The following is a 25,589-nucleotide window of genomic DNA, read 5'->3' on the forward strand; positions in this document are numbered from 1 at the left end:
ATATTGCTGAATAAAATCACATTCTTAAGCGTTTTGATTTGCCATAATAATCTCAAATATTAAAGGCATTTATTTCTGTTTATTCTTGATACTTGACACTCCAGCATTCCTGAAATGCATTTACGTATCATGAGTTTGTATGAAGTGATTGAAGTTTGGAGCTAACCGATGTATGTCGTTTTAATTGAGTAAATATATTATTCTTCATGATTGATCTCTATCCAAACAGTTGGAGCTGCCTCGAGAAAAGACGAAAGCAATGTGGCTTACAGACATGATATGCATGCCAAATGTTAACATGATTGCTATATCATCTACAGAGAGAGAAATCAGTAAGTTTGTTTTTGAAATCAGGATCCTGTTTCATAAATATAAAAATTATCAGTAAGAAATGCTAAGATGCTATGCCAAATTTTCTACCGGACAATCAAATGCAATGATTTCAGTAGCTTATCACAGTTATGGAAACTTTAAATTAAAAAAATGAATAACAAGTTCTATGAAACGGAACATTGACCGGCGTTGGACTTAAGATTCTGGTTGATAAACCTTCTGCGGACATACTTGCGGCTCATTAATTTTGAACAAAATTATTTAACTAATACATCCTACTATATGCATAATTTTCGGGAAATTCGTTTAAGAAATATTGTCAAAAATTGAAATGCCGGTCACTTCGTTATAAGCTTTCAAATGTAGTATGGCGTTATTAAGATTTTAAAACCAACCCTTCTTTTTCTATCTCTTTTCCTCTCTCCCTCTCTGTCATTCCCCGCTCTCCTTCTGTCTTTCTATATATCCACATCTCTATTTCTCTCTCAGTTCACTATCTCTCTATCTTTCAATCCCTCACCATATCTACTGCTCTTTCAATCTCCCCTTTCCCCCATCCTCTCTCTCTCTCTCTCTCTCTCTCTCTTTCTCTCTCATGCTGTCTCTCAAATTTCTTGGTATCGGTTCTGTAAATGATTGCGAAATTACGAAGTAATTTTTGCTTACAAAACCAAGCAAAATTAATTTTGTACTCGACTCTTTTGTTGAAAGTCTTGTGATCCTGATCAATGATTGACGAAGCACAATACAGAAATAATATCATACTGGGTGTTTAAATGATATCATGGATAGGCACACAATTATTTCAAAGATAACCAGAAGTGAAGGATCCTTGATTCCTTGTTATCACGAACTGCCTGGTAGCTAATGAGGTCGGCTAGGCTTGAAACGTCATCTAATGACACTATGACAGTAATACTCATTACAGGCCTAATTATAATTGAGACTTCAACTAGTTATCAACTGCATATCACAGATTATCGTTTCCATCGGTATAAATTATGTTACATAAAGTAGGGGTCCGTATTCTAGTACTTCAGATGAACCCGACCATGGGTCTAAGATCAATTTGAGCAAGCAAACTTCGACCCCAAACTATATAACTTCCCTTGTTTAAAACCAATTTTGAACAAAAGACCAGCGTTGCGTTTAAACTTTAGCAGAATGCGGGCTTAAGTGTTGTTTCACTTTCACATACTCAATAAAATGATGCGATTTTAACTTACATTGCTATCACAATGATCCTTGATAGGCACCAATAGCATGACAATCCAAGACTTTAATAACGGTCTGATCATACGTCTTGTCCATCTAATACAGGTTTCTTTGATGTCAACGCAAGTAAATGTGACAAATGTTTCCAAGTGGCTGGTTTGGAACACTGCGCCCTCACCATGGATTATTGGTAAGGAAATACATGTATAACACGGTATGCATATCAACTACAGGGGTCACCCCCCCCACACACACACACACACACACACATCGAATGGTGGAGAGAACAAAATTAGATGAGAGAAAAAAAAGGGGGAGGGGAGAGAGAGGAAAGGAAGAAAAGGGCGAGAAAAGAAAACAATATGACCCCCTCCCGCACCCTCTCCATGTAGTGGCCCTGCCAATTCTGATTTATTTTTCAGAGTATGACACGCTCCCCCCCCCCCATGACGTCAGTGCCCCTTCACTGGCTGGACTGACTCACACTACACCACTGGAGGATAGGCGTGCCTTCAATCCCCAACCCATGCAGTTGTGTCAAGATTGGAAAAATGCCCCTTTTACAATAAAGGTGCATTCCCAACTCTCTTGCTCTGAAATAGAACAATTACTTTTAACCATATTGACTGATCAAGACAGTAGATAAGCAAGAGGTTGGCGGGACGTGGGATACACCGAAGCTGCCCCAACTCAAATGGCATAGATCATTTGCAAGTTTTGATTGTTTTTACTTTTCATTGGACTTCAAATGGGGGAGGGTACGTGGGCCAGTTCCGACTTTTGCTAGATATATACACCAATGTAAGATGCTTGTCCGCATCCCATCCTGATAAAAAATCTTCAAAGACGTTCATCTTCTCTTGATGGCACAGCACATTTGGAGAATTTTATTTAGATGTGCACACTTGAGTTAATAAAAGCGTTCTTATATTAAGAAGACTTTTAAATTATTGATGATTTTAATATCAAAAGTATGAAAACAGTCATTTAACCTTTTTGTTTTTTTACTCTTAAATCAAATGGCTTACAATTTCAAAGCTCATGAATTTGTTTATATGTTTATCCAGGTTTGATCCCCGCAATATGAACAAAGCAGTTCTTGTGTTCGGTGATGCTGGAGGTGGGGTATACTGCATCGTGTTTCAGGAGGCACTCGGATCGGCTCTCTTCGGAGCACAGAACGCCAAGTCAATTGGATCCAGGAGAGTACCCTTCCAGGAACTACTTAAAGGTCTTGTCAAAGGCATACAGGTTCTCAAGTTCTCGGTGGGTACATTAATTATATATACTTTTATCTTTAACTCAATGATCTTAATGGCTCCATCTACTTAATGTATCTGTTCAGATATAAATCTGAAGCTTTCCAATTATACTGATTTCAAAGTCGATTTCAGTTCCTTTATTCAGTTCTGATAAATACATATCATTAATTTTGTCATCGACCTTTCTAAGATCAGCTTTTTATTGTTGTTCGTTTCTGCTCTCAGCCTCTTCATGAAGATTGGGTTCGGAAAGTGAAGTACTGCTGCAACCTCAATTCCTTTGTATCATGTGCTACTACAAATGATACATCCATGTTCATTGGTGATTTGGACAGAAAGAAATCGTAAGTTACATGTGATTTCCTTGCATTCTTCCACTGCCAATGAGCCTGTCTCTGCATCTATACGATTGAGTATAAATAGGTGCAGACCTTCTCATCGTGAGCAGACGGAAAGACACAGGCTCATTTCATACCAATAGATCGGTATAACGTTTTTATTCTCTTGCATGACTTCCGAGAAGTTTTCAAGGTATTTCAACTATGAAATGATTATTGCAATGACTATTCTATCACTGCATTTGTGTATATCTTCATCTGAACGCTCACCATCTATCTGCAAATCCACAATATCCCGCAGTTCTCCGAGAGTGGAGGCATTCAACAGAAGAAGATTTTTTTCTAAAACATTGAATTTACGTCTATGTGACATACACTATGATACATTCTATCTAACGTTTCTGCCAACGTAATGAAAAGATAGAATATACAAATAACTCACATGGTGTTTTTTTTATGAATGATTGTCCTAACTATATATATTATTATTATCATTTTGTCAATCCTATCTACATGTATTTCCCTTTCCAGCGGGTCCTTCTTCAAGATCAGGAAAGGAATCCTATGTTTCGACTACGACAAAGATTCTAATGTTATTGGTAAGTAGGCCTATAATTATTTTATCATAAAACCACAACATTTCTTTTCCTTATCTGTACAATACGGTTCACGTTAAGCGCGTAGCCAGGATTTTATTTTAGGGGGGGGGGGCCGTAATAAGCATGCGAAGCGTGTGAATCACTTACAGAGCGCGCTCCCTAGGGGGTGGGTGCAGGGAGGGGGGAATATCCCCCCTGCCGCGTGATGCGCGTAAGCTTTGACGTTTCATTAGATTACTAGAGAAAGAAGGTGATTCGTTGTACCGTTCTCGACTCTTGATCCTTGTCTAAATTCAGTTTCTATTGACGTTTCAATAAATTATTCGAGAAAGGAGACGATTCGTTGTACCGTTCTCGACTCTCAATCCTTTTTCTTCCTACGTCCTCTTCCTTTCTTCTTTCTCTCTCTCTTTTTTTGGCCGGCGTTTTTTTTGGGGGCGACTGCCCCCACCGCCCCTCCCTGGCTACGCGCCTGGTTCACGTAGTTGTATCAACTGGAAATATAAAAACAGAAATAGGAGGAACTAAAGCGTTATTGTCATTTATAATTTCTCTTCATAATAAATGGCCGTTAGCATCTGCAACTGTAAGTGATATGATGTAAGCCTAATATTATTTATTTCTTCACTTTTGTCACGGGTTGTTCCACATCTTCATGTGATTTCCCCATCTCTCCACTATCTTGTTGAACAAGATATTATGCTCTGGTCAATTCAACCCTGAACGAAACACTATCCCTAGCTGACCTAGCTAAAACTCAACTGCAGCTCTAACCCGGCCTACACTACCTTTGTTGCTATAAACCTGTAGCAAAGTTGGATCATCATTCTTTATTGAATGGCACCTCTGAGTTAATTTCAACCTTAATGAACGGTTCAAGACCGTTGTTGGTTGTTCATTTGTTCTTAATATTCTAGTGGTCCTAGTTCAAACTTGTATTTTCTACTGGTTTCCAACTGGTACCAGTTGAGACCAGTAATCTCCTGGAATTTCGACCTGGGATATAATCAAAAGATCCCCGCATTCTTTCTCTTCTTCCTTTTTAGTGACTGGTGGGATGGATCGGTCTGTACGAACATGGAACCCTTACGTGACTACCAAGGCGACTTCAGTCATGAAGGGACATACGTCGGCTGTTGTATCTGTGGTTGTGAATACTCAGCATGGGCAGATCATCAGTGTTGGAAAAGACAAGGTACAATCACCAAGAAGCTATGAGATTCTCAGTAGACCCCCACATTTTCCCCACTACTATATTGTTCTAGATCGCAATCTGTTCATTATGATCTTTTTTTCTTCTCAAATCAATGTAAATATTTGTCATAAACTTGAATAATTTGAGGAATATGGATGAATAAATAAATATCATCATAAAAATCACTAATTATAATATTACCATGACTATCAATGATTAATGTTACAGGGTATCAAGGTGTGGGACATGAGAGACCAGACATGTCTTCAGAACATCAATCCCAGGAACATCGACCTAGGACCACATGCTATCAGCTCCATATGCTTCCACGCTAAGACAGGATCTCTTATACTAGGAACAAATCAGGTATTAACAAACCTCCCTAAATCTTTCATCATTTTCATCACTAAAGGGGTAAGGTAGAGGTGTTGTGGTCTAATTGGTAATAAGTAACCTGAAACAGGTATGGGCCTAATTCTACATCACAAACGTCCTTCGGCAAGACATTAATCCATTGGCCACTATCGACTTATGTGAAGGGAATGGGTAGGCTACCTGGTAGGTTTTATTTCTCTGATGCACTGAGCGCTTAGGTTGGCCAAAGTCCTCCAGACGCATATAGATTTAAAATTGTTGATAACGTAACATGCGCTATATAATGACTGAATATCATTATGATCATTAACTCTGAATTAATCACACAAACTACATTCAAACCAAGGTAACGTTACATTTTTAAACGTCAGTAATAAACACATACCCACACCCACACATATGCACGCACACTAAAAAATGTATGGCTGATGATATATGTGCAATTCACAAAATGATTTTTCAAAACAGGAACAAATCTGTATATTTTTATAATTACATCCTTTATGCAGCACCTGCCAGCTTATTATAACTGCTACAGAACAACAACACATCATTAATAGGTACTTTCAAGACAACAATTAAGTAGTCGAAGAATAATAATTTAATTGAAATTTCATGAAAAAAGTTTTATTTTGATCAAAGAAATGTCCTATAAAAACGGTCAATGTTTATATTCTTGGTACAGTTGATTAATATTCATTCATAATTATGTTAACAGCTTGCCTTACTAGAACACAAGTGGGAGGTGGAACGCGACGAAGACGAGATGACGTCACACAATCGACCCATCACACATTGTCTGTACAACAGTCTCTTCAACCAGGTTGTCAGTGGTTGCCATGATTCTGTAGTCTGTGTCTGGGACCTGGCCACGGGTACTAAGACTATTCAGTTCTCTAACGCTCATAAGTACATGGAGAAGGGCTTGGAAAAGTGTGCCGAGATCACAGCAATGACCTTCGACCCCACCGGTCGTCGTCTGATCACGGGAGGTAGGAATGGGACAGTCAAGATCTGGAACTTCAACAATGGGGCCTGCCTCAGAGAACTGGAGACATTTGATGACCTGGAGGTAAAGCTAATCATGTATAAACTCGAGTCCCTCTTGCAAAAAAAGTGTGATCAAATGCTACCCGAAAAGATCAAACCGTCTATGGAGAATCAAAAAGGCGTTTACTCTTGATGAAATGATATAAGTTAATTGCCTTCTAGTTCTGAAAAGTTGAAAAGCAAGCTGAATTTCATCCAGTCAAAATCATACATTATTTTTATAGGGACTTCTGTTTGATTTTGCGTGTTACATACTTAACCTTTTTTAATGGAAGAGACTAATTTTTTGACACTTTAAAGTTCTGTATAAGGTTCCTTTTAAATTTCTGAATCACCCAGTATTAGTATAGTCTTGAGAGGTTCTCTTTGAAACTATGGGCAAGAGTACTATTGGAGTCACCGGGGCCCATATAGTTATTAATATTACCTCGAAAAGAAGGCAGAGTACAGTTGTTTTATATCCTGCACCAAATATTTATTTTTTCACCAAAAAAAAAACCTCCCTGTCTCGTGATTTAATTTAAGCAATGTATATGTTTTGATTTGGTGGATTATTCAATTGCAAGATCATAATTATTTGTGAATTATAAGAGAATAAAAATTGTCTGTTACAAGTTTATGTTGTCTTGTTTTTAATAGGTGACAGGGATCGCATGCCCTAAGCAGCGTATTGTCACAGCCGGCTGGAATAAGCTGATTACAAGTTACATGTAAGTTTTATTTCTATTCAAGGATTGATGGGGAATGAACATATCAACAACGATTTGGCAAATGATAAAGCTTCTTAATTAAACCGATATTTAGAGAAGGGACAGGGAAAAGGGGCATATTCTTTGATTTGTTATGTTTCTGTATTCGATGTTGCTTGTCACAGCATGTTTCGATCAACATTATTAATATTTTAACTTATACCTCTTTTTTTTGGGCTCTTTTTCCCTCTTTTTTTGGACATTGGGTAGATGGGGAAAGGAGGCATATATCAAATCATATTCTCATGTAACTTTGTAATATTGTTACCCAAGGAAATTGCAAAAGTACATAAGTTATAATGAGTTCTCTTTGTTTTTGGATTCAGTGATTCAGACGATGATGAAGACACGCGTCAATGGGCAGCCAAGCACAACGAAGATATCCTCAGTCTTGCGTGTTCAAATACCAGTCGCTCACTCGCAACATCGTCTTACGACGGCGATATTTGGGTGTGGTCTTTAGAAACGGCGCACCCTCTCTGCAAGCTGAACGCCTTTGAGGGGGTCAAACCCCAGACGGGGTCACGCATGCTGAGTGTTTCCCGTGAGACAAGCTTCCATACTACTGGTGACGCATCAGTCTGTTCCAGTAGCTCATCCAGGCTACCAACAACAAGAAGTGATTCTAAGGATAAGCTGAATGGGGAGGGAGTCCAAGATAATGGTGACAAGGGAAGTCTATCAAATGACATTGCGAAGATGTCTGTCACAAATGACGAGGATGAGAAGACTAAATTACCAGAAATAGATCCTCAGAATGTTAGTCTAATACACGAGCGGGCTGCAAACCTTAAACAAGATTCACAGACCTTCTTTACCGAAAGTATTGGACCAAGAACCAAAGAATCCCGGCAGAAGAACGAATCTGACTCAAGAGAAAAGGAGAATATCAAAGCAAAAGAGAGGAGAGACAAGGACCCAAATACACGCCCACAGCGAGAGAGTTCCTACTGTCTAGGTGCAAAGAACAAAGATGAATACGTCAGGAAACATGAAGCTTCAGTTGATAAGGTAGAGTAATAGATGGTCTCTTGTAACAAAGATCCTGCCTCTCAGGATCAGTTCCTTTATTTTCTTGCTTTTTTGTAAAATTTCATATAAGAATATATAAATTCAATTCCAATTTCAATTGTAGGTTTACATGGTACCCTCGATATCTTTAGTTTGTGAAGTGGCAGGAATGCTCTTGTAATATCAATTAAGAGTATCCAAATTTTGTGATGTTAAAGATGGAAATACAAGTTAAAGAATCAACTGTTACCATGCCTTCTTCCTTTTTAGCTTTTATTTCTGCAATCACGGACAAACGACAAAGATACAGCGACTCTAATGGCAAGTGGATCTGATGGCTGGGTCAGGGCTTGGTCTATCCATCACAAAGGAGGACTTCTAGGTCAATTTAATGCTGCTCATAAGCCAGGGGAAGCAGTGCTAGCAATGGCCACGGATGAAGAGAATGAGATCCTCATTACAGCTGATACATTAGGCTACATCAAGGTATTTATCCTTATGATTCGAGTGACGAACAGACTTTTTTCCTAACTTTTTCCTTTCCGTGAGCGGCAAATCCAAGACTATCATTGTTCTACAGTACTTTATTTTTGATGAAAAATTGCAATTTTGTAATCCTGAAATCAAAACGTGCAATACACTGTGAAAGGTTCTTCCAATAAATGATAATTCAAGCCAAATCTGACAGCTAATTAAAACAAAGATTGGAGGTCTAAAGATTCTTTCTAGGGCATTCATGTCCCAGCAAATTTACATTTACAATTCAAATAGTTTTGCACATGTTATTGTTATACAGTTCAGTAATTTTTCAACTTCAGTGTATAATTAGCTTGAATCTTTATAAATGTATTCTCTAATAGGTATGGGACATTGCAGAGTACTGCATCGGTAAGCGCGAGATGGCTCGTCGTGCGCGAGAAAATATAGAAGTGGACTACAGCGACCGGGAAAGGAAGTACCCATACCTATCAGGCAACAGCGCACTCAAACAGCTCTCATTCCGGATGGAGATGAAATCTCGAGCCAACTTGAAGCAACCTCCACCCCAAAGTAACCCAAAGGATACCCTGCTCTTTCCACCTAAATTAAATTCCTTCCGTGCTCATCTCAAGGGAATCACATTCATTGACTTTGCCGATGATAAACGTCTGATCATCACAGGAAGTGTCGACTGCTCCATAAGGCTCTGGACGGTATGCGGTCGATACATCGGTAGGTGCTAGTTTTTCAAGTGTAATTAGTCAATCAATCCATCAATCTTCCAATCAGTGTAAAGTGAAAACCTGCATTGTACCATACTCTATCAATCATCTGGAACCATCCTGAGGCCGGGGTTGGTGGATATTTACCTCCATCTTCTTTAGATCCTCAGTCCTTGTTCAGATCTCTCCATATCAAAGTTCTATCCATTGCTTGATGATGTCCAACGAAGTGAATGATTTTCTACCTCTTTCTAATTTTTCTTCTACATGTATTCCTTCAAGTAATAATTTTGGTAATCCTCTCATCAAAAGTCTGGTATATACAAGTTTATGTTTTCTGTAGTGCTCAATAGTTTCCTCTCTCTGCTTGCTCCTTGTAGCATGTCTTCAATAATTGCTGATTTTCATAACCAAACTAATTCCCTGCATTCTCTATAGGCACCTCATTTCAACTCTATACTGTCTATGTATCACTGTTTTACGTGGTCTTGTTCCTTTTCATGTCCAGGTACGTTTGGTCAGAAAGGCGGTTGGCCCAAGCTGCCCGATGAGATTGACCCTCGAGGTTTATCCCGAGTGATGCCACGTGATGTCCAAAGAGTAGCTTCAGCTATCACACTCAAGGTCCTCAATGGAGGAAACATGCCAAGATGGAAGTAAGTATACAATTTAAACTCAACTGTTTTATTCATACGCAGCATTGTGTTGCCGAAACAGGAACGTATTTAAGAAAATAACAAAAATTGACAGGTATCAAAGTACATCAAATACCCCAAACTCATAAAAATACTAATTTCAGCAAAAATAAATGTACCAGTAAACAAAATCAAATTGATGTTTACATATTGCACTTGTGTTTGGAAATGTTTCATAATAATTGATGGTTTGTTTGTTGATTGACAGACTTGCGAAGACAATCATGATGGTGGTTGGAAGGAAGCAGATCCCCCAAGATGATCTTGAAGATTCCAATTCAAACAGCGATGGTGTGGATGATATTGAACAAGCAGAAGAAAAGAGGCAGTCATCTTGGGGCACAAGCTCCATCCTTGGAAAGTCCTACAAACCAAAGACCAGACACAAGATGCCTCCCATTCTTCCTGATATCAGACACAACCACAGTCAGGTTAATATTTGCTTCTACTAAACAAGCTCCATCAACATTTTTTCCATAGTCATTTTCAATACTCTAAATTTGCTTTCTCCTTTCAGCCATCCCCCTTCTCACTTCTTTGGATAACATTTCATCTTCACATTTATTTAGACTCATCAGCAGTAGATATGAATACAGACTGACTGAAATTATAATTGAAAATAATTTTTTCTGTCGTAATCCAAACCAAAATGTTACAATATGCATTGTGGAAAATTGCTATAAAATAACTTTCAGGGGCGTCACTGTAGATCAGTTTTAAATGGCAATAAAACTGGATGTAGGAGCAAATTTTGCCAAGTTGGCCCATAATTTCCTCCACGCTTTACAAACTACCCCCACCACTCAAAAGGGGCAATATTTCACACATTTTTAACAATAAAAATGTCAGTGCATACTTTCAATTTACCAAAATACCTTTGATCTGCCTAATCACCCCTGGGGGGTGTTTCATAAAGCTGTTTGTAAAGTTACGCATGGCTTAATGAACAACTTGTATATGAAGTGCCAGATAGGATGCCCAAAGTTTTTTCTGATATTTCCAATAACCTCAATTAAATTATGGCAAAAAATATTGTTTGCATTAAAAATGTTTGTTATAATAAGAATGTTAATCTACATCTGCACAGTTCAACTTAATAAATAATAATCAATAATGATTGAGCATTCCATTTGGCTTTTCATATACGAGTCGTTCGTAAAGTCATGCGTAACTTTGCGAACAGCTTTATGAAACACCCCCCAGGAATGCTGCAAAGCTCTCTCTTTGAGCCAAGGGTGATCAGTTTTCTGTTCAGAAATCGAATGTATGCCTACACAAAATGTCATTGCTGTCAGCCCATAAATAGGAATAGTGGACACTATGAAGGATCCCAATAACATGAGGTATAGATTGATGAGAGATATTTGTTTGTTTGTGTGCAGGTGATGGTGTACTCGTCCCTCCCATTCACCAACCTGACCCCAGTGAAGGATCCAACAGTACCCGCGTCTTTACAGGAGATCCAGTTACGCAACCAGTCATCGGATGATACCATGAACAACCCGCTCGCAGGGGGACCGGCAGGACAGCTCAAGAGGGGCGTCAAGAAGTCCAGGCTCCAGGAGTTTATTCAGAAGCATCGGGCTGTCAAGATGATGCAGAAGCGTCCCACCAAGCAGGCTCAAACTAAATAAAACTTCTCTGATGATTGTAGCATAATAAGTGGATGGTCAAACATGATGACAAAGGGACGCGAAACAAAGCCGGCTCATACCAAAGAAAACTTTTATGATTGATCATAGTGTAACCATCAGATGGCGATAGAAAATTGACAGTGACACAAAATGTGATACAAGTATAAATGTACATCTGTTCATATGTGTTAACAGAATTGTGGGCAAAGGAATTAAAGCAACAAATGTTGAATAACATTAATTTTTACAAGGGAAAAAAATGATGAAAATGAAGCCATTATTAAAGTACACTGCCAAACTTTTATAAGGTTATAACACTGCTGCAGGTAATGTAGTTATGAAGTGCCAAATAGATCAATCATATTCATATTCATAAAGGTATATATACATTAGTCCTACTTATTGTGTGAAAATGTAATGTGAAAATTAAAGGGCTTGATGATTTTGTGTTGTTTGGTTTTGGTAGGTGTCTATTGTTTCAACTTACGAGATTTAGGCTGATAGCGATGTTTGATTTACTATACATGTATCAAAACTAAATATAAAATGTGCTTGATAACTTGCAGCTAAATAGGCAAAACCTTCCTTCTCAAATGAACATCAGAGAGAAAGTAAGATCTTTGTTTTCATACATTTAACTTTGGGCAGAGGCTGGTTAGCAAAACAAATATAGTTGGGAGGAGATACATGATGTATATTTAACTTGAGATCCTAATGATTGAAGCCAATCGCACAAACTACAAGACTACTACAAAGTACAAACATATTTGTAGGGAGATTTCAGGCTAGATGGATGAAAGCATTAAGAATGTATTTTCTTTAGAATAAAGATTAATGCTTGTTAACTAAGAGATATACCTTAGAGATATTGTAAGTTTGAAAGCCTTCCAGTAGCACACAAGACCCAAGCTTGGAATCTACTGGGCTTTTTCTTGGACTGGAAGACTTGCCTCACAATTTGTCATAAATTCTGGTCGTGATCGGATCGTAATGTTGCTGTTAGAATTCATATGGTAAATGCAAGAGATTTCACGTTGTGATGCAGGGATTACGTGTACATTCAAGTTACTGTAAATGTTACTACACATACATTAATGCAAAACACACAAGTTCTATTATCATGTTTATGTACAATTGTACAGATATTTATTTTCATAGATTCTCATAGATTTCAAAATAGTAATAAAAAGAATATACATATATTTACAAGTTGTCTCAATTTATATGACTGTGATTTTGAGAATGCGAGTTTCAAATGATAATAGACAAGAAAAATACAGACATACTGCCCTAGCCTACCATCCACTAAGAAAAGTCAACAAGAATAAAAGCCAGATGGAATTTAAGAATATAAATGTGCAAAAAGTAAAACAGAATCTTTTTTAATATATACACAGAGATAAAGTGGGAGACCAGAGAAATAGAGTAAAAGACATAGATAAAGGCAGAGAGAATAAGAGGAAGAGAGAAGCAAGGGAGAGATTAGATGGCAATAGTTTTGTGACAATTTTAACCAAGGTACAGTAAATGAGCTCCTCCTTGGAATTCATTCACTACAGTATTACCTTACTGGTAGCCTAGCTAATGCCATGGTCACAACCCGCCATGCAGGCTCTGCGATCCGGTGGAAGGCCTTTATCTATGACTCACACGTCCTTGCACCCTCCTCACAAACATACTACCATCTTGCCTGCCAGAATCCTTTAGGTGAACTGGTAACAACTGTGCATATGCCTTGCAACTGGCTTGCAATGTCTTACAGCTCCTTATGGCTGTATTGCGACATGCAGCTCCATAGACCATGTGATGCTCTCAAGAAACTAGATCCTACTAGTTCAATATTGACATTATTCAAAACATTCGTCCTGATCACTATGGACAGTTTTAAAAAAATTTCCCCCTGCCTAGAGACTTAACTAACTATGCAAATGAGGGTGGAAAAATGCAGCTGCCTGCAACAAGGCCCCCAAGCTTACTTACTCTACATGAGTGGTTTGAGATACAGAATTGTGAAGAATAAAGCTTTACCAGTATGAAATTAGTACAAATCTGGAATTGAAACTTCTTAAATACACATAGTGCTCTTATTCATATATCAGAAATGCATACCATCAGCTTTTGTTTAACAATATAACGGTAATGAAAACTACATGTTTAATCAGAGAAATTTAGTACTCGATTAAGTGGATGATGGGAATTCTTTCTTTCTTTATCAAGCTTTGTGTATTTTCGATGGGTATTTTCTAAAAGTTGAAGACGCATAGTAGTGGGCTTTCATGGGGTATTTAATAATAATAATAATAATACATAAGATTTGTATGGCGCCAAATTCACTTGACAATCAAATGCTCCAGGTGCAGCTTGTGCAAGAGGTGAAATACATGATAAATATATACAAAAGTGCAATAGGAAAGGTACAGACATGAACGGTAATGGTAATCAATTATAAGCTAAATTAATTAGATATTACTGCTATATTTAATTCATTGAGGGAGAGTATTCCATAATGAAGGCCCATTTTGTTTTAACCTTAGGAATAACAAGTAAGCCAGAGTTTTGTGAACGTAGCTGTCTAGAGGGAAAGTAATGCTTGATCAAGCCGATGTTGTACTGCAGAGCAGAGCCATGTATACAGTGAAATAATAACAAACTAATCTTGAAAACAACATGTTCTTCTACGGGCAACTAATGGAGTGATTTAAGGACTGGTGGGCTCTTGTATAGCGCTCATGTCTGTCAGACTTCACACTCCTGGCGCCTCTGATTATTACCCTGGCTTTAGTATGGCTGCCATTACGGCGCTCTAGCATTTCAAGGAATTAATTCCTGCCAGGTACCCATTTTCATCACCTGGGTTGGGTGTGGCAAATGTAGATCAATGTCTTGCCAAAGGACATTAGTGCTGCAGCGGGACTCGAACCGTGGACCTTGTGATCGACAGTCCGGTGACATATCCACTCGACCACAACATCTCTTGACACCATTCAGGTGTTTACACAATAACAGATGTTCTCAATCACCAGGTGGCAGAGTATCCCCCCCCCCCCCCCCCCACTTTTTCAAGTACCCCCAAAGTGTCACTTTTACTTCAGATAAGTGCATCTTTTCCTTTAATAAGAGCCCCTTCCCCTTCTCATAAGTGCCCCTTTTCATCTCTGATAAATGCCCCCATGACACCCAACCATAAAAAGATAAACAAATATTGAAATCATCCATGAAATTGTAATCACAATGTAGGGTTATATACATGTACATATAAAAAATGTCTAAACGTGGTACATATTTCTGCTTTGAGGTTTCCTTTGTAGGTGTCCCTATATTCTAGAAAGTGCCATTTGATGTTGGTGCCCCCCCCCCCCACCCCCAACTTTGGAAGACACTCCACCACCCCTGATAAAAGTTAATAATACCAGTTCATTGTTGGTGAGTTTATACATGTACATGTACATGGGGACACTGGAGTACAACAGACTTCCATTTGTCTCTGTTGCTGCTGCTGCTCCTGCTCCTGCTCCTGCTGTTGTTGCTGTTTTTGTTGCTTTTGTTATCGTTGTTGCTGTTGTTGTTGGAAATATAGAGAAGACTCTCTGAGAACAAGTGTACTGGTAGCTGGATGCAGCTTAGCCATGTTCTAAATTAAGACACTCACCAATACATGCTTCACAGAGGCTAAACAGATGATTGCTTGTAGTTCTTAGTGTCTATTATTTTCTTTCCACACATTGCACAGATTCCTATAACAAAGAGAAGATTTTTGTTTTGGTAAAGGTACAAAATCAGTTGTTTACTTTCTATTCATTATTATCATCATTATCATCATTATACCTATATTATCATTATTATATAACATTATGTTATTATATTATTACATTGTTGTTGACAACTTCTGAACAGTTTCCTTAACGTAATTTTTTTTTTTTTTTTTTAATTACAATTTTTCTTTAAATCATGATACACGATACTTTGGAAAAGCATAAACCAGAGAAAACAGATCAAAATTCTTAACACATCTATCATCTATGCATTTTGAATTACAGAATTAATAAATTGGTGATCGCTCAAAAATTCCCATCAAAACATTGTTTTTTATGCAAGTAACAGCCTATCAAGTCATGCCATTACAATTTACAATACCAGAATGATATGAAAGGGTGAAACTCTTTCATAACTTGTCTGGAACCTCAATTACTAGTGTATCTGTGCTTTTATCAATAAATCTGTATCTCATTCATTTTCATAACGCTTATACACTGTATGTGAACTTATTAAAGGGATCCGGTAACTTTGTCTCAGATTCTGAAATAAAATTCTGGATTTAGCTCATGATGCAATGATATAAACCTTTAGGTCAGTCAGGAACCCCATGACATTTACAAGCCGATCGCCTGTCTGATTATCAAGATATTTATGATTGAAATTACAAATTTTGAAAACCGCTCGCCTGACGGTTTTCATAACACTAAAGTCTATTGGCGAAAACGAGTATGGTAAAACCGGTCACTTAAAGATTTTTACTTTTTTGAGGCACTTCTTGATCATTTTGAAGCGCAATTTTTTAAGGGCTTCAATATTACACCATATCACAGACACTGATAACAAGTAGGGCCGTGTATCTCAGATTTAACATTGTTAAACGATCCCTTTAAATAAAGCATTGAGGCAACTACCGGTAACACACTCTTGGCTACTAACAAATGAGTACTAAGATATTTATCTCTTTTCATCTATAGTACAAATTATTGTAAAATCTACAGAGAATTTAAAAAATCATTCTTAACAATCACTTTGGTCAGAACCAGATCTATCATGAGCTAAAACATGCATGTAGGTATACTCAATAATATCTTGAGTTAACAAATTTTTAATGTACATGTACATGTAAGCAACTCCGGAGACTACAATGCAGACCCTACTTTTGTACTATAATAGTTAAAGGGAAAGTCCACCCCCAAAATAAGTTTGTTTCGATAGAGGCAGAATAATAAGAAAATCAGGTGAGTGAAAGTTTGAGCAAATTCTGAATGAAAATAAGAAAGTTATGAATTATTGAAGTTGTGATCAATCAAATACAAATTGGCAACTCTGTGACTTATCATACGAGCTCTCCTTCATTTGCTTTGTGCATAATATTCCATAAAATCATGTTTTCTTCGTTATTGATGACGGAATATATATTTGTTCCTTGCAGGGGGAGTATAGAAACATATTTGCAATTATTATATTTAGGGTGCATGTATGGTTGAAATTTTTCTTGAGGGAAAATGAAAATTTTAGATTTTTTTAGCACTGAGCAAATGGAAGTTGAACTCGCATGATACGTCATAGAGTTGCCAATTTGTGTTTGATTGATCACAACTTCAATAATTCATAACTTTCTTATTTTCATTCAGAATTTGCTCAAACTTTCACTCACCTGATTTTCTTATTATTCTGCCTCTATCGAAACAAACTTATTTTTGGGGTGGACTTTCCCTTTAACCTGTTGACACAGAATTCGTACCAGGGCTTCATTCCCTATATGCGCAGCCAATTACAGAAACTACCCAGTTGCTATTGGCCATACTTGATGCCAAGAAAAAGAATTTATGTGAATTGCTTACCAACTTTGTAGGCACATGCTTGACAGTAGTGGGATCCTATCTGATGAACAGACTGTTTACAAATCCTGCACTTCTTGAAGTCTTTGGTGTAAGGATTCATGCGAGCCTTCTTGGCTGTCAGGAGCTTGTTCTCACCTACTTTCCTTCCTCCTCCCTCTGCAAATCAACAATTTTCACATCATAACATCAGCAAAACTGTCTACTGTAACACAAGGGGGGTGTTTCACAAAGATCCTAAGTTGAACTTATCTCTAAGTTGGACTTTAAAAATATGGAAAGCCATTAGCATCTTTGAAAATATTTTGTAAAAGTTATTTTGAAAGGCATTCATTGTTTATTGAAATCATTCATATTTTCTATCATCAAGGAGATTTCATGTTCTGGATGTGGAATTAATAAAAAGTCTAAAATACTTGAATTTCTGCTTTTGAATATATTTCATTTAAAGATTCCAATGGCTGTCCATAATTTTTAAGTCCAACTTAGAGTTAAGTTCTACTTAGGATCTTTGTGAAACACCCCCCTGAAACTTTAGTAATGTGAAACTTTCACACATTATCAATTGAACTTCTTTTGGACCCTTTCCCCAACTAAATTGTGGGAAAAGATTAGAATAGTTCAATAGTAAGAGAAAATAACCAAGACTCTCGACAAGCATGTGCCTGATACACATGGGTATGTGATTTTATTTGCAGATCCCTCTAAATTTGTATATCTTTGTTGTGGATGCCAGGATATTATTACTTCAATATATTGTATTATTTATTTGCTTAAAAACAAAAGAAAAAACAAACAAACAAAAACACTAATTCTTTCAACTTCAAAGCTTTTCAAATAGCAACTACTACTATAATCTTAGTGATCATCAATTTGTCTTACCTTTTTTGCCCCCCCCCCCATACACACATACAAAAAAGCAAAGATATCAGTCTAATAGGATTATAATTGTGGAATAATTCATCTTACCTGTAGTGTTCCTTGCCCCCCTTTTCCATGGATCTGGTGTTACAACTTTTCCAAGTTTTTTTTCACCTGGAGAGAAAAAGGAAAATGACTGATTATGGATCAAAGCAATACGGTTCTAACTCCAATAGAACCAACATATTTTCAAGATGTGTACACTAGGCTAGAGGCAGAATCATGAAGTTTTTTTCTTTTATGCTTATAGAGCCTGGCCACTGAAAACCGGTTGAACATTCTATTCTGCTTCTTTTCATGTATTCTGTATTATCATTCTGCTGCTTGAGTGCCAAGGGCTGAAGAATCAACAGAGGATTTTAATTATTTAAAAGGACCTCATCTTTCTTCATGCACAGTAGCAGTTTAAAATACAGCTGCAAGAATTTCAACAAAGAAAATCCGGGAAAAAGCCCCCTAAACGCATCATACAGTCAATCTGGTAAGTACTTGACCCCCATTATTAGCCTAGACCCCAGGCCTAATTTTTCAAGAATAAATGCATTTGATATGAATCCGCTAAAATTGATTATTTTAGGCAGAGTTTGCACAGCAGACCCTACGATCGGCTTCGGCTTATGCCAAAAGGATGGGTAGCGTCACGTCGCGTTGACTTGAACGCGAACATTCGTTCAAAGCCCCCCCCCCCATCGGTTGTGGTGCCGAAAGGGTGCGTTGGGTGTCATCAATGTCACTAAACTAAAGGGCGCTAGTGTAGTTCCGTATCCATTTTTTTTAGCAGTTTAAAAATCCATTCTTAGCAAAGGAATTTTAGCCCAATTTTTAACTAATTTTAATCATAATCATATATTGCATTTTCCACCTGAATTTGGATCACATTCGACATCAGGAAACCTTTGTTTAGGGCTTCGATTTCGACGTCGTCGCCCAGTACCATCTCTACGCTGTAAAATTATGCAGACTTCTCGTATGGTTTATGGTATCACGCATACGAAAAGTCTGCATAATTTTGGACTGATAGCTTCAGTTTGAGGTGCAGGACTACAGCGTAGAGACTGTACTGAGCGACGACGTCGACATCGAAGACCTAAACGACACTCCAGTAAAGTATAGAGAGTCAATGCTAATGCGTATTGACCTCTAGCACTGCATGCTTGCTGCGAGGCGGGTATTTTTAGACCCATACATAAATACACACACCACACAATATTGCATATATTGTACACAATCATGTCGATGCAGCTGTAAGCAAAGTTTGACACTAGACTTACAATTTGAATTTTTTAATTATTCTTTTTAACATCAGTAAGTTAAAAATAATGTATTTTACTGCTATTTAGGTGTCATTAATTGTCACTAAAGTACCAATTTTGAGTGAAATCAGTTGAGTTTTGTATACAGTGGTGTTTGAAATGTTGAGAATCAAAAGCACAGCTTTTACTACACAGCCAGGATATTGATGCTCCTATGTGTGCTAAACGAAGGTTTCCCGATGTCGGATGTGATCCTAATTCAGGTGGAAAATGCAATAGAGTAAAGGAGCCCGTTTTCGGCCACTTAAGACAAAATCCTATTTTTAGGACTCTTTACTTCCTATTTATTATCATTTCTTGTTCAAATCATGAAGCAAATATTATTATTATTTAAACAAAAAAAGAATCCCAGAAAAAATCGCGAATTGCCATGACAATATTCATTTCAATTTTTACTGTTTTGGAGCCCGTTATCGGCCGAGCGTTTCAGTTTACGGCCGCATGTACAAAGTCAATAGGAAGCTCTCGCGCGCGCCGTGCGTTTCCGCGCTGATGTACAGCACAAGCGGGCGGAGCAGGTATCCCACGCCGGAGCTCCCTGGTGCTCGCCTGGCCGAAGACAGGCACAGCGGTGATCGGAAGAGAGAAGAAGAGATATCGTGTGTGCGTCGCGGTGTGCGGCTGCATTGATTTAATACATGCGATGAGATACTTTTCAGCTTGCGACTAGCACAAAATCGGGCTCTAAATCTGAAAAATACTTGAAATAAAGCTCATTTTATGGTACCCATATTTCTTACAGACACGCGTAAGATACTCGATTTTTCAGATTTGGGTAGCGGGACCGGCGATTACATCGCTAAAATGTGATATTTTAGGATATATTTTCCATTGCAAATGTGGTTCTTCAGTGACACTGGCATGGTATGGTATGTGTGGGATATGTGTTATGCTATTATGCGATGTATTTTAGAGTGATTTTACCTTGCATCCAACCAATCGGCCGAAAACTGGAGCTGGCCGATTACGGGCTCCTTTACTTGATGCAAGGTAAAATCACTCTAAAATACATCGCATAATAGCATAACACATATCCCACACATACCATACCATGCCAGTGTCACTGAAGAACCACATTTGCAATGGAAAATATATCCTAAAATATCACATTTTAGCGATGTAATCGCCGGTCCCGCTACCCAAATCTGAAAAATCGAGTATCTTACGCGTGTCTGTAAGAAATATGGGTACCATAAAATGAGCTTTATTTCAAGTATTTTTCAGATTTAAAGCCCGATTTTGTGCTAGTCGCAAGCTCAAAAGTATGTCATCGTATGTATTAAATCAATGCAGCCGCACACCGCGACGCACACACGATATCTCTGTCTAATTCAGATTCCAACTTCCGATCACCGCTGTGCCTGTCTTCGGCCAGGCGAGCACCAGGGAGCTCCGGCGTGGGATACCTGCTCCGCCCGCTTGTGCTGTACATCAGCGCGGAAACGCACGGCGCGCGCGAGCGCTTCCTATTGACTTTGTACATGCGGCCGTAAACTGAAACGCTCGGCCGATAACGGGCTCCAAAACAGTAAAAATTGAAATGAATATTGTCATGGCAATTCGCGATTTTTTTTCTGGGATTCTTTTTTTGTTTAAATAATAATAATATTTGCTTCATGATTTGAACAAGAAATGATAATAAATAGGAAGTAAAGAGTCCTAAAAATAGGATTTTGTCTTAAGTGGCCGAAAACGGGCTCCTTTACTCTATATGATTATTATTAAAATTAGTAAAAAATTGGGCTAAAATTCATTTGCTAAGAATGGATATTAAACTGCTAAAAAAATGGATACCGATTTTTAGTGAAATCAGTTGAATTTTGTACAGTGGTGTTTGAAATGTTGAGAATCAAAGGCACAGCTTTTAATACACAGCCAGGCCAGGATAGTGAAGCTCCTAATGTGTGTATGAAGGGGTGACCAAAGTTCGCGGACATTTTAGAACATATTACAAAAAGTGATATTCGATCTGTGATTTCTCACATTCTACACAACTTTATTTATTTCAATTATTACCAAATGGACGGCAAAGTTTTTTACTACAGATTGGTTTAACTAGAAAAATTTACCGTCAAAGGATTTCGGAGATATCGCGATCTAAAAATTCGATGTCCGATCGTGCGTGCGCGCTGCATCTAAAAAAGTCATAAAAACAATGAGACCTAACTTCACGCACGGTGGTTTACAGTTGATTTATTAAAAAATGCGATTCATCAAAAATAAGGTAATATTAGGGTGTCTGAACGATTTTTCAATTTTCAATTTGGGATCGTTTTTCACCATTTTTGTTTGATATTTGAATAAAAAATGTTATCAGAATAATACATTTCAAATTTCAAGTCTCACCGATGTTTCTATCAAAAGTTACAGCCCCTCCAACACGCTGGTATATTCATATCATTTTGGTCAAAATCGTCGAAAAAGACGTCCACGCAGAGTGATGTTGTTTTGCTAAATTTAGCCAAACAGCTGTATCGCGCGATATGCAAGCGTATGCATATCGTACGCATGCTGCTAAGCCAATCCGCGACTTGCAGCTTGAGCTACGCTGTCTCCGCGACATGTGCGATTGACTAGTATGGTTGGCGTTCGTCGCACAATAAACCCGGAAGTGAATGCACGTTATAGTCAATGGCAATATCGCGGAGACAACGCACGTTGTCTCCGCGATATTGCCATTGACTATAACGTGTATTCACTTCCGGGTTTATCGAGGGAATTTCCAACCATAATTTCAGTCACTTGAATTTGGGGTTTCGTTCGTGCGCGGAGATGTTACGCGATGTAACCATGGTTTGGACTGAGCGGAGCGCACGCCCCCTCATTAGCTGATCCACCAAATAGCGAGAAGGGTATTTTTAAACTGTTATCAGTTGTGATCCCTGGGGGCTAGCGAAAATATAATCACATAGAATTGTTCCTTAGGACTGCGACTACTTATCGATCGGGGCGTCATATCTCAAAAGTGACAAACCTCAGAGTTAGCCAGGACACAATATTTAAATTGCTGTTTTGACCAAGATATTTTTAGAATTTCGGGGGCTACGCCCCTTTGGAAATATTGGAATTCACCTGCTCTTTCATATGACACCTCATTCATTGATTATCACCTTCAGGATCACAACTGATAAAGGTTTGAATCTCGATTTGAAAAAAAAAAATTGACTTTTTTTGCATGGTCGCGCAATGCACGTAGGCTGCATAGGGATGCGTGTAATCTCTATGGGAAGCATTTTAGCACACAACATCGGGTGCGCGATCAGACACCCTAGTAATATCATAATTTGCAAGGCAAGATATCGTACAATCAGTTAGTACCACTCTTTACTTACAATTTTGAGGATTTCTGATCTCAAAATGAAGATTTCCAGACCCTTATCGGTAAGTTGATAATTTTTCGGAACGGACGCAAATAACTGCAAAATTTGCCGATCTTTTGTCAATATTTTCACAATTTCGCACCCAATTCTAAAGAAAATTTCGTTTCTTGGTAATTTTATGACCCTCTTTCCATTGGTGATATCAGATTTTCGAAATCTTACCAATTTTTTGAGAAAGCGAACTTTGGTCACGCGCGAACTTTGGTCACACCGCCATACAGCCACGATAGTAATACAGCTATGTGTGCCCCTATCATACTGTCTGCCCACCCGTTGAGTATTGTGTAAGTCGTAATAACTTAGTCTAGAACAGCTGTGTTACAGATCAAAAGTTATAACGAGATTACTCTCGATCCAATTCATTAAAATTCGACATGATGATGCCTACTTACATTTCTCACACACCATCTTTCTCGAGAGCAAAAAATTGGGCGTAATTTGGTTCAAATGTAAGCCACACTCGGCCGGAATTCTCCACTCCAGCAAAGCATAGACTAGAGTAGTAGAGTCAATCGATTCGTTCGCTCATGATCAATGCAATGCAATGGTCCAAAATGTATTTATCTCGATTTTCTTTTCAACGACACCGTAGCTCAAAATCTTTTGCTGTGTGTTTCGGGTGCTGGGTGAAGCTTTTCTTCACACACCTAATCGGAGATGAAGGTAGCCCATCTTATGTGTAAAAAATGCCAATTTGATAAGTGTAAGGATCGCATTGTACACGTACAACAAATCCAAGTAAGTTTGAGTTCGTTGCGTACAACCGATATACTACACACACGCAATATATTCTTTGTGTATTGTATCCGTCAGGCATGATCAGTGCAACGATGGCTGGCTACCAATTAAAATAGGCATGGTGGTCGGATATAATGAGAGTAGATGATGGAGGGGGGGGGGGGGGGTAAAGCGCAGTACTTAGGGGCAAATCAAAGAATTATATTAAGACCTCACCTCATTTATGTTAGAAATTAAAACGTTATTATCTTCTTTCGAATTGCAATATATCCCCGCACCATAATTATAAGCATGTCATGCATATATATATGCCTTTTCTCTGGGAAAGGGGGCATTGACTCTTTAAATACCAAATCACATAAACTATTCACCATTATGTCACCGTCATGTACATATTTTCTATGGATATAATTTTTCACGATCTCAACTTTTCACCACCCTAGCGTCATATGTACATTGTCAATTATGGATAAAAGTGGAATATTAACTCTTCACCACCCTACGCTAACTTTTCACCACCCTACCGTCATGTACATTGTCTATGGATAAAGTGGAATAATAACTCTTCACCACCCTACGCTAACTTTTCACCACCCTTCCGTTATGTACATTGTCTATGGATAAACTGGAATATTCTTCACCACCCTACGCTAACTTTTCACCACCCTACCGTCATGTGCATTAATTGTCTATGGATAAGGTGGAATAATAACTCTTCACCACCCTACGCTAACTTTTCACCACCCTAGCGCCATGTACAGTGTATATGGATAAACTGGAATATTAATTTTTCACCACCCTACGCTAACTTTTCACCACCCTATCGCCATGTGCATTGTCTATGGATAAACTGGAATATTAATTTTTCACCACCCTACGCTAACTTTTCACCATATAGCGCCATGTACAGTGTCTATGGATAAACTGGAATATTAACTCTTCACCACCCTACGCTAACTTTTCACTACCCTAGCGCCATGTACAGTGTCTATGGATAAACTAGAATATTAATGTTTCACCACCCTACGCTAACTTTTCACCACCCTATAGCGTCACGTACATTGTCTATGTATAAACTGGAATATTAACTCTTCACCACCCTACGCTAACTTTTCACCACCCTATAGCGCCATGTACATTGACTATGGATAAACTGGAATATTAATTTTTCACCATCCAATTACAATACAGTTTATTGAAGTAATAAAACGGGTATTATGTCCTATGTGCAGGCCAAAAATAATGACGAGGTTAAATTCCAACGTAATTTGAATGATAATAATAATAATTTAGAACTTCCCTCAAAACCAAAAGGTTTGAAAATGTCTTTTTGTGAGAAAATAATGATCATTAGTTGTCGAATTGAATTTATCGAGCACGCTCGTTTAATTAGTCTGATTTTTACATAATAGACAAATGTACATTTAGTACATGTAGAGAGGCGCGGATCAAGGGGGAAGGCGAGCGGGCCTTGCCCCCCCCCCCCCCCTCCGAAAAAAAAAGGAGAGAAAGCAAAGGAAAAGAAGGGAAAGGGAAAGAGAAGAAAAAGGAGAAAAAAAGAGGAAGAAGAAAAGAAAAGAGGGAAGAAGGAGATCGGGGGGGGCAAAAGGAATTGCCTCCCAGGCTGCTGCCCCCTCCCCACAATCAAAAAAATAAAAGAGAAGGAAGGAAAGGGAAAGAAAAAAGGAAAAGATGAGATAAAGGGAAGGAAAAAAGAGAAAGAAGAAAAGAAAAGAAGGGGGATATCAGTTGCAATTTTCCCGATCGGGGGGGGGGGGGTGGAGGCAAAAGGCCCCCCCCCCCCCCCCCCCCGTCCCCGCGTTAAAAAAAAGAGAAGGAAGGAAAAGGAAAAGAGGAGAGCTAAAAGGGAACAAAAAAGAGGAAGAAGAAAAGAAAAGGGAGAAAAGAAGGGGAGATCAGTCAACAATGTGTGGAGCGGAGTGGGGGCCAAAATGACCTCCCCCCCCCCCCCCAGGCAAACT

The 25,589-nt window shown here is 38.3% G+C and overlaps 2 protein-coding genes across 5 annotated transcripts in view; one reads left to right on the forward strand and one right to left on the reverse strand.

Annotated features, from left to right (window-relative positions):
• The window catches only part of LOC589738 (WD repeat-containing protein on Y chromosome), a 30,305-nt gene extending 16,768 nt beyond the window's left edge, over positions 1 to 13,537 (forward strand). For all 4 annotated transcript variants that reach the window (XM_030999392.1, XM_011673505.2, XM_011673500.2 and 1 more), the window contains 15 exons: positions 230 to 332; positions 1,654 to 1,738; positions 2,616 to 2,814; positions 3,036 to 3,154; positions 3,680 to 3,747; positions 4,794 to 4,942; positions 5,171 to 5,308; positions 6,036 to 6,389; positions 7,007 to 7,077; positions 7,443 to 8,127; positions 8,398 to 8,613; positions 8,988 to 9,339; positions 9,838 to 9,985; positions 10,233 to 10,455; positions 11,407 to 13,537. In XM_030999392.1, the coding sequence (XP_030855252.1) occupies positions 230 to 332; positions 1,654 to 1,738; positions 2,616 to 2,814; positions 3,036 to 3,154; positions 3,680 to 3,747; positions 4,794 to 4,942; positions 5,171 to 5,308; positions 6,036 to 6,389; positions 7,007 to 7,077; positions 7,443 to 8,127; positions 8,398 to 8,613; positions 8,988 to 9,339; positions 9,838 to 9,985; positions 10,233 to 10,455; positions 11,407 to 11,658 (3,162 nt within the window). In that variant the 3' untranslated portion in view covers positions 11,659 to 13,537. The remainder of the gene's footprint in view (positions 1 to 229; positions 333 to 1,653; positions 1,739 to 2,615; positions 2,815 to 3,035; positions 3,155 to 3,679; positions 3,748 to 4,793; positions 4,943 to 5,170; positions 5,309 to 6,035; positions 6,390 to 7,006; positions 7,078 to 7,442; positions 8,128 to 8,397; positions 8,614 to 8,987; positions 9,340 to 9,837; positions 9,986 to 10,232; positions 10,456 to 11,406) is intronic.
• A 1,280-nt stretch (positions 13,538 to 14,817) lies between these two features.
• On the reverse strand, positions 14,818 to 23,421 carry LOC100892604 (cysteine-rich PDZ-binding protein). The gene is made up of 4 exons (XM_030999396.1): positions 23,262 to 23,421; positions 18,225 to 18,290; positions 17,259 to 17,414; positions 14,818 to 15,392 (listed from the first exon to the last, which is right to left on the reverse strand). Exons 1-4 carry the CDS (start codon positions 23,275 to 23,277, stop codon positions 15,328 to 15,330), a joined length of 303 nt encoding a protein of 100 aa, XP_030855256.1. The 5' UTR covers positions 23,278 to 23,421; the 3' UTR covers positions 14,818 to 15,327.
• Positions 23,422 to 25,589: the final 2,168 nt, after the last annotated feature.

Source organism: Strongylocentrotus purpuratus, unplaced genomic scaffold, assembly GCF_000002235.5.
Source record: "Strongylocentrotus purpuratus isolate Spur 01 unplaced genomic scaffold, Spur_5.0 spur5_scaffold_5, whole genome shotgun sequence".
NCBI classification, from domain to species: Eukaryota; Metazoa; Echinodermata; class Echinoidea; order Camarodonta; family Strongylocentrotidae; genus Strongylocentrotus; species Strongylocentrotus purpuratus.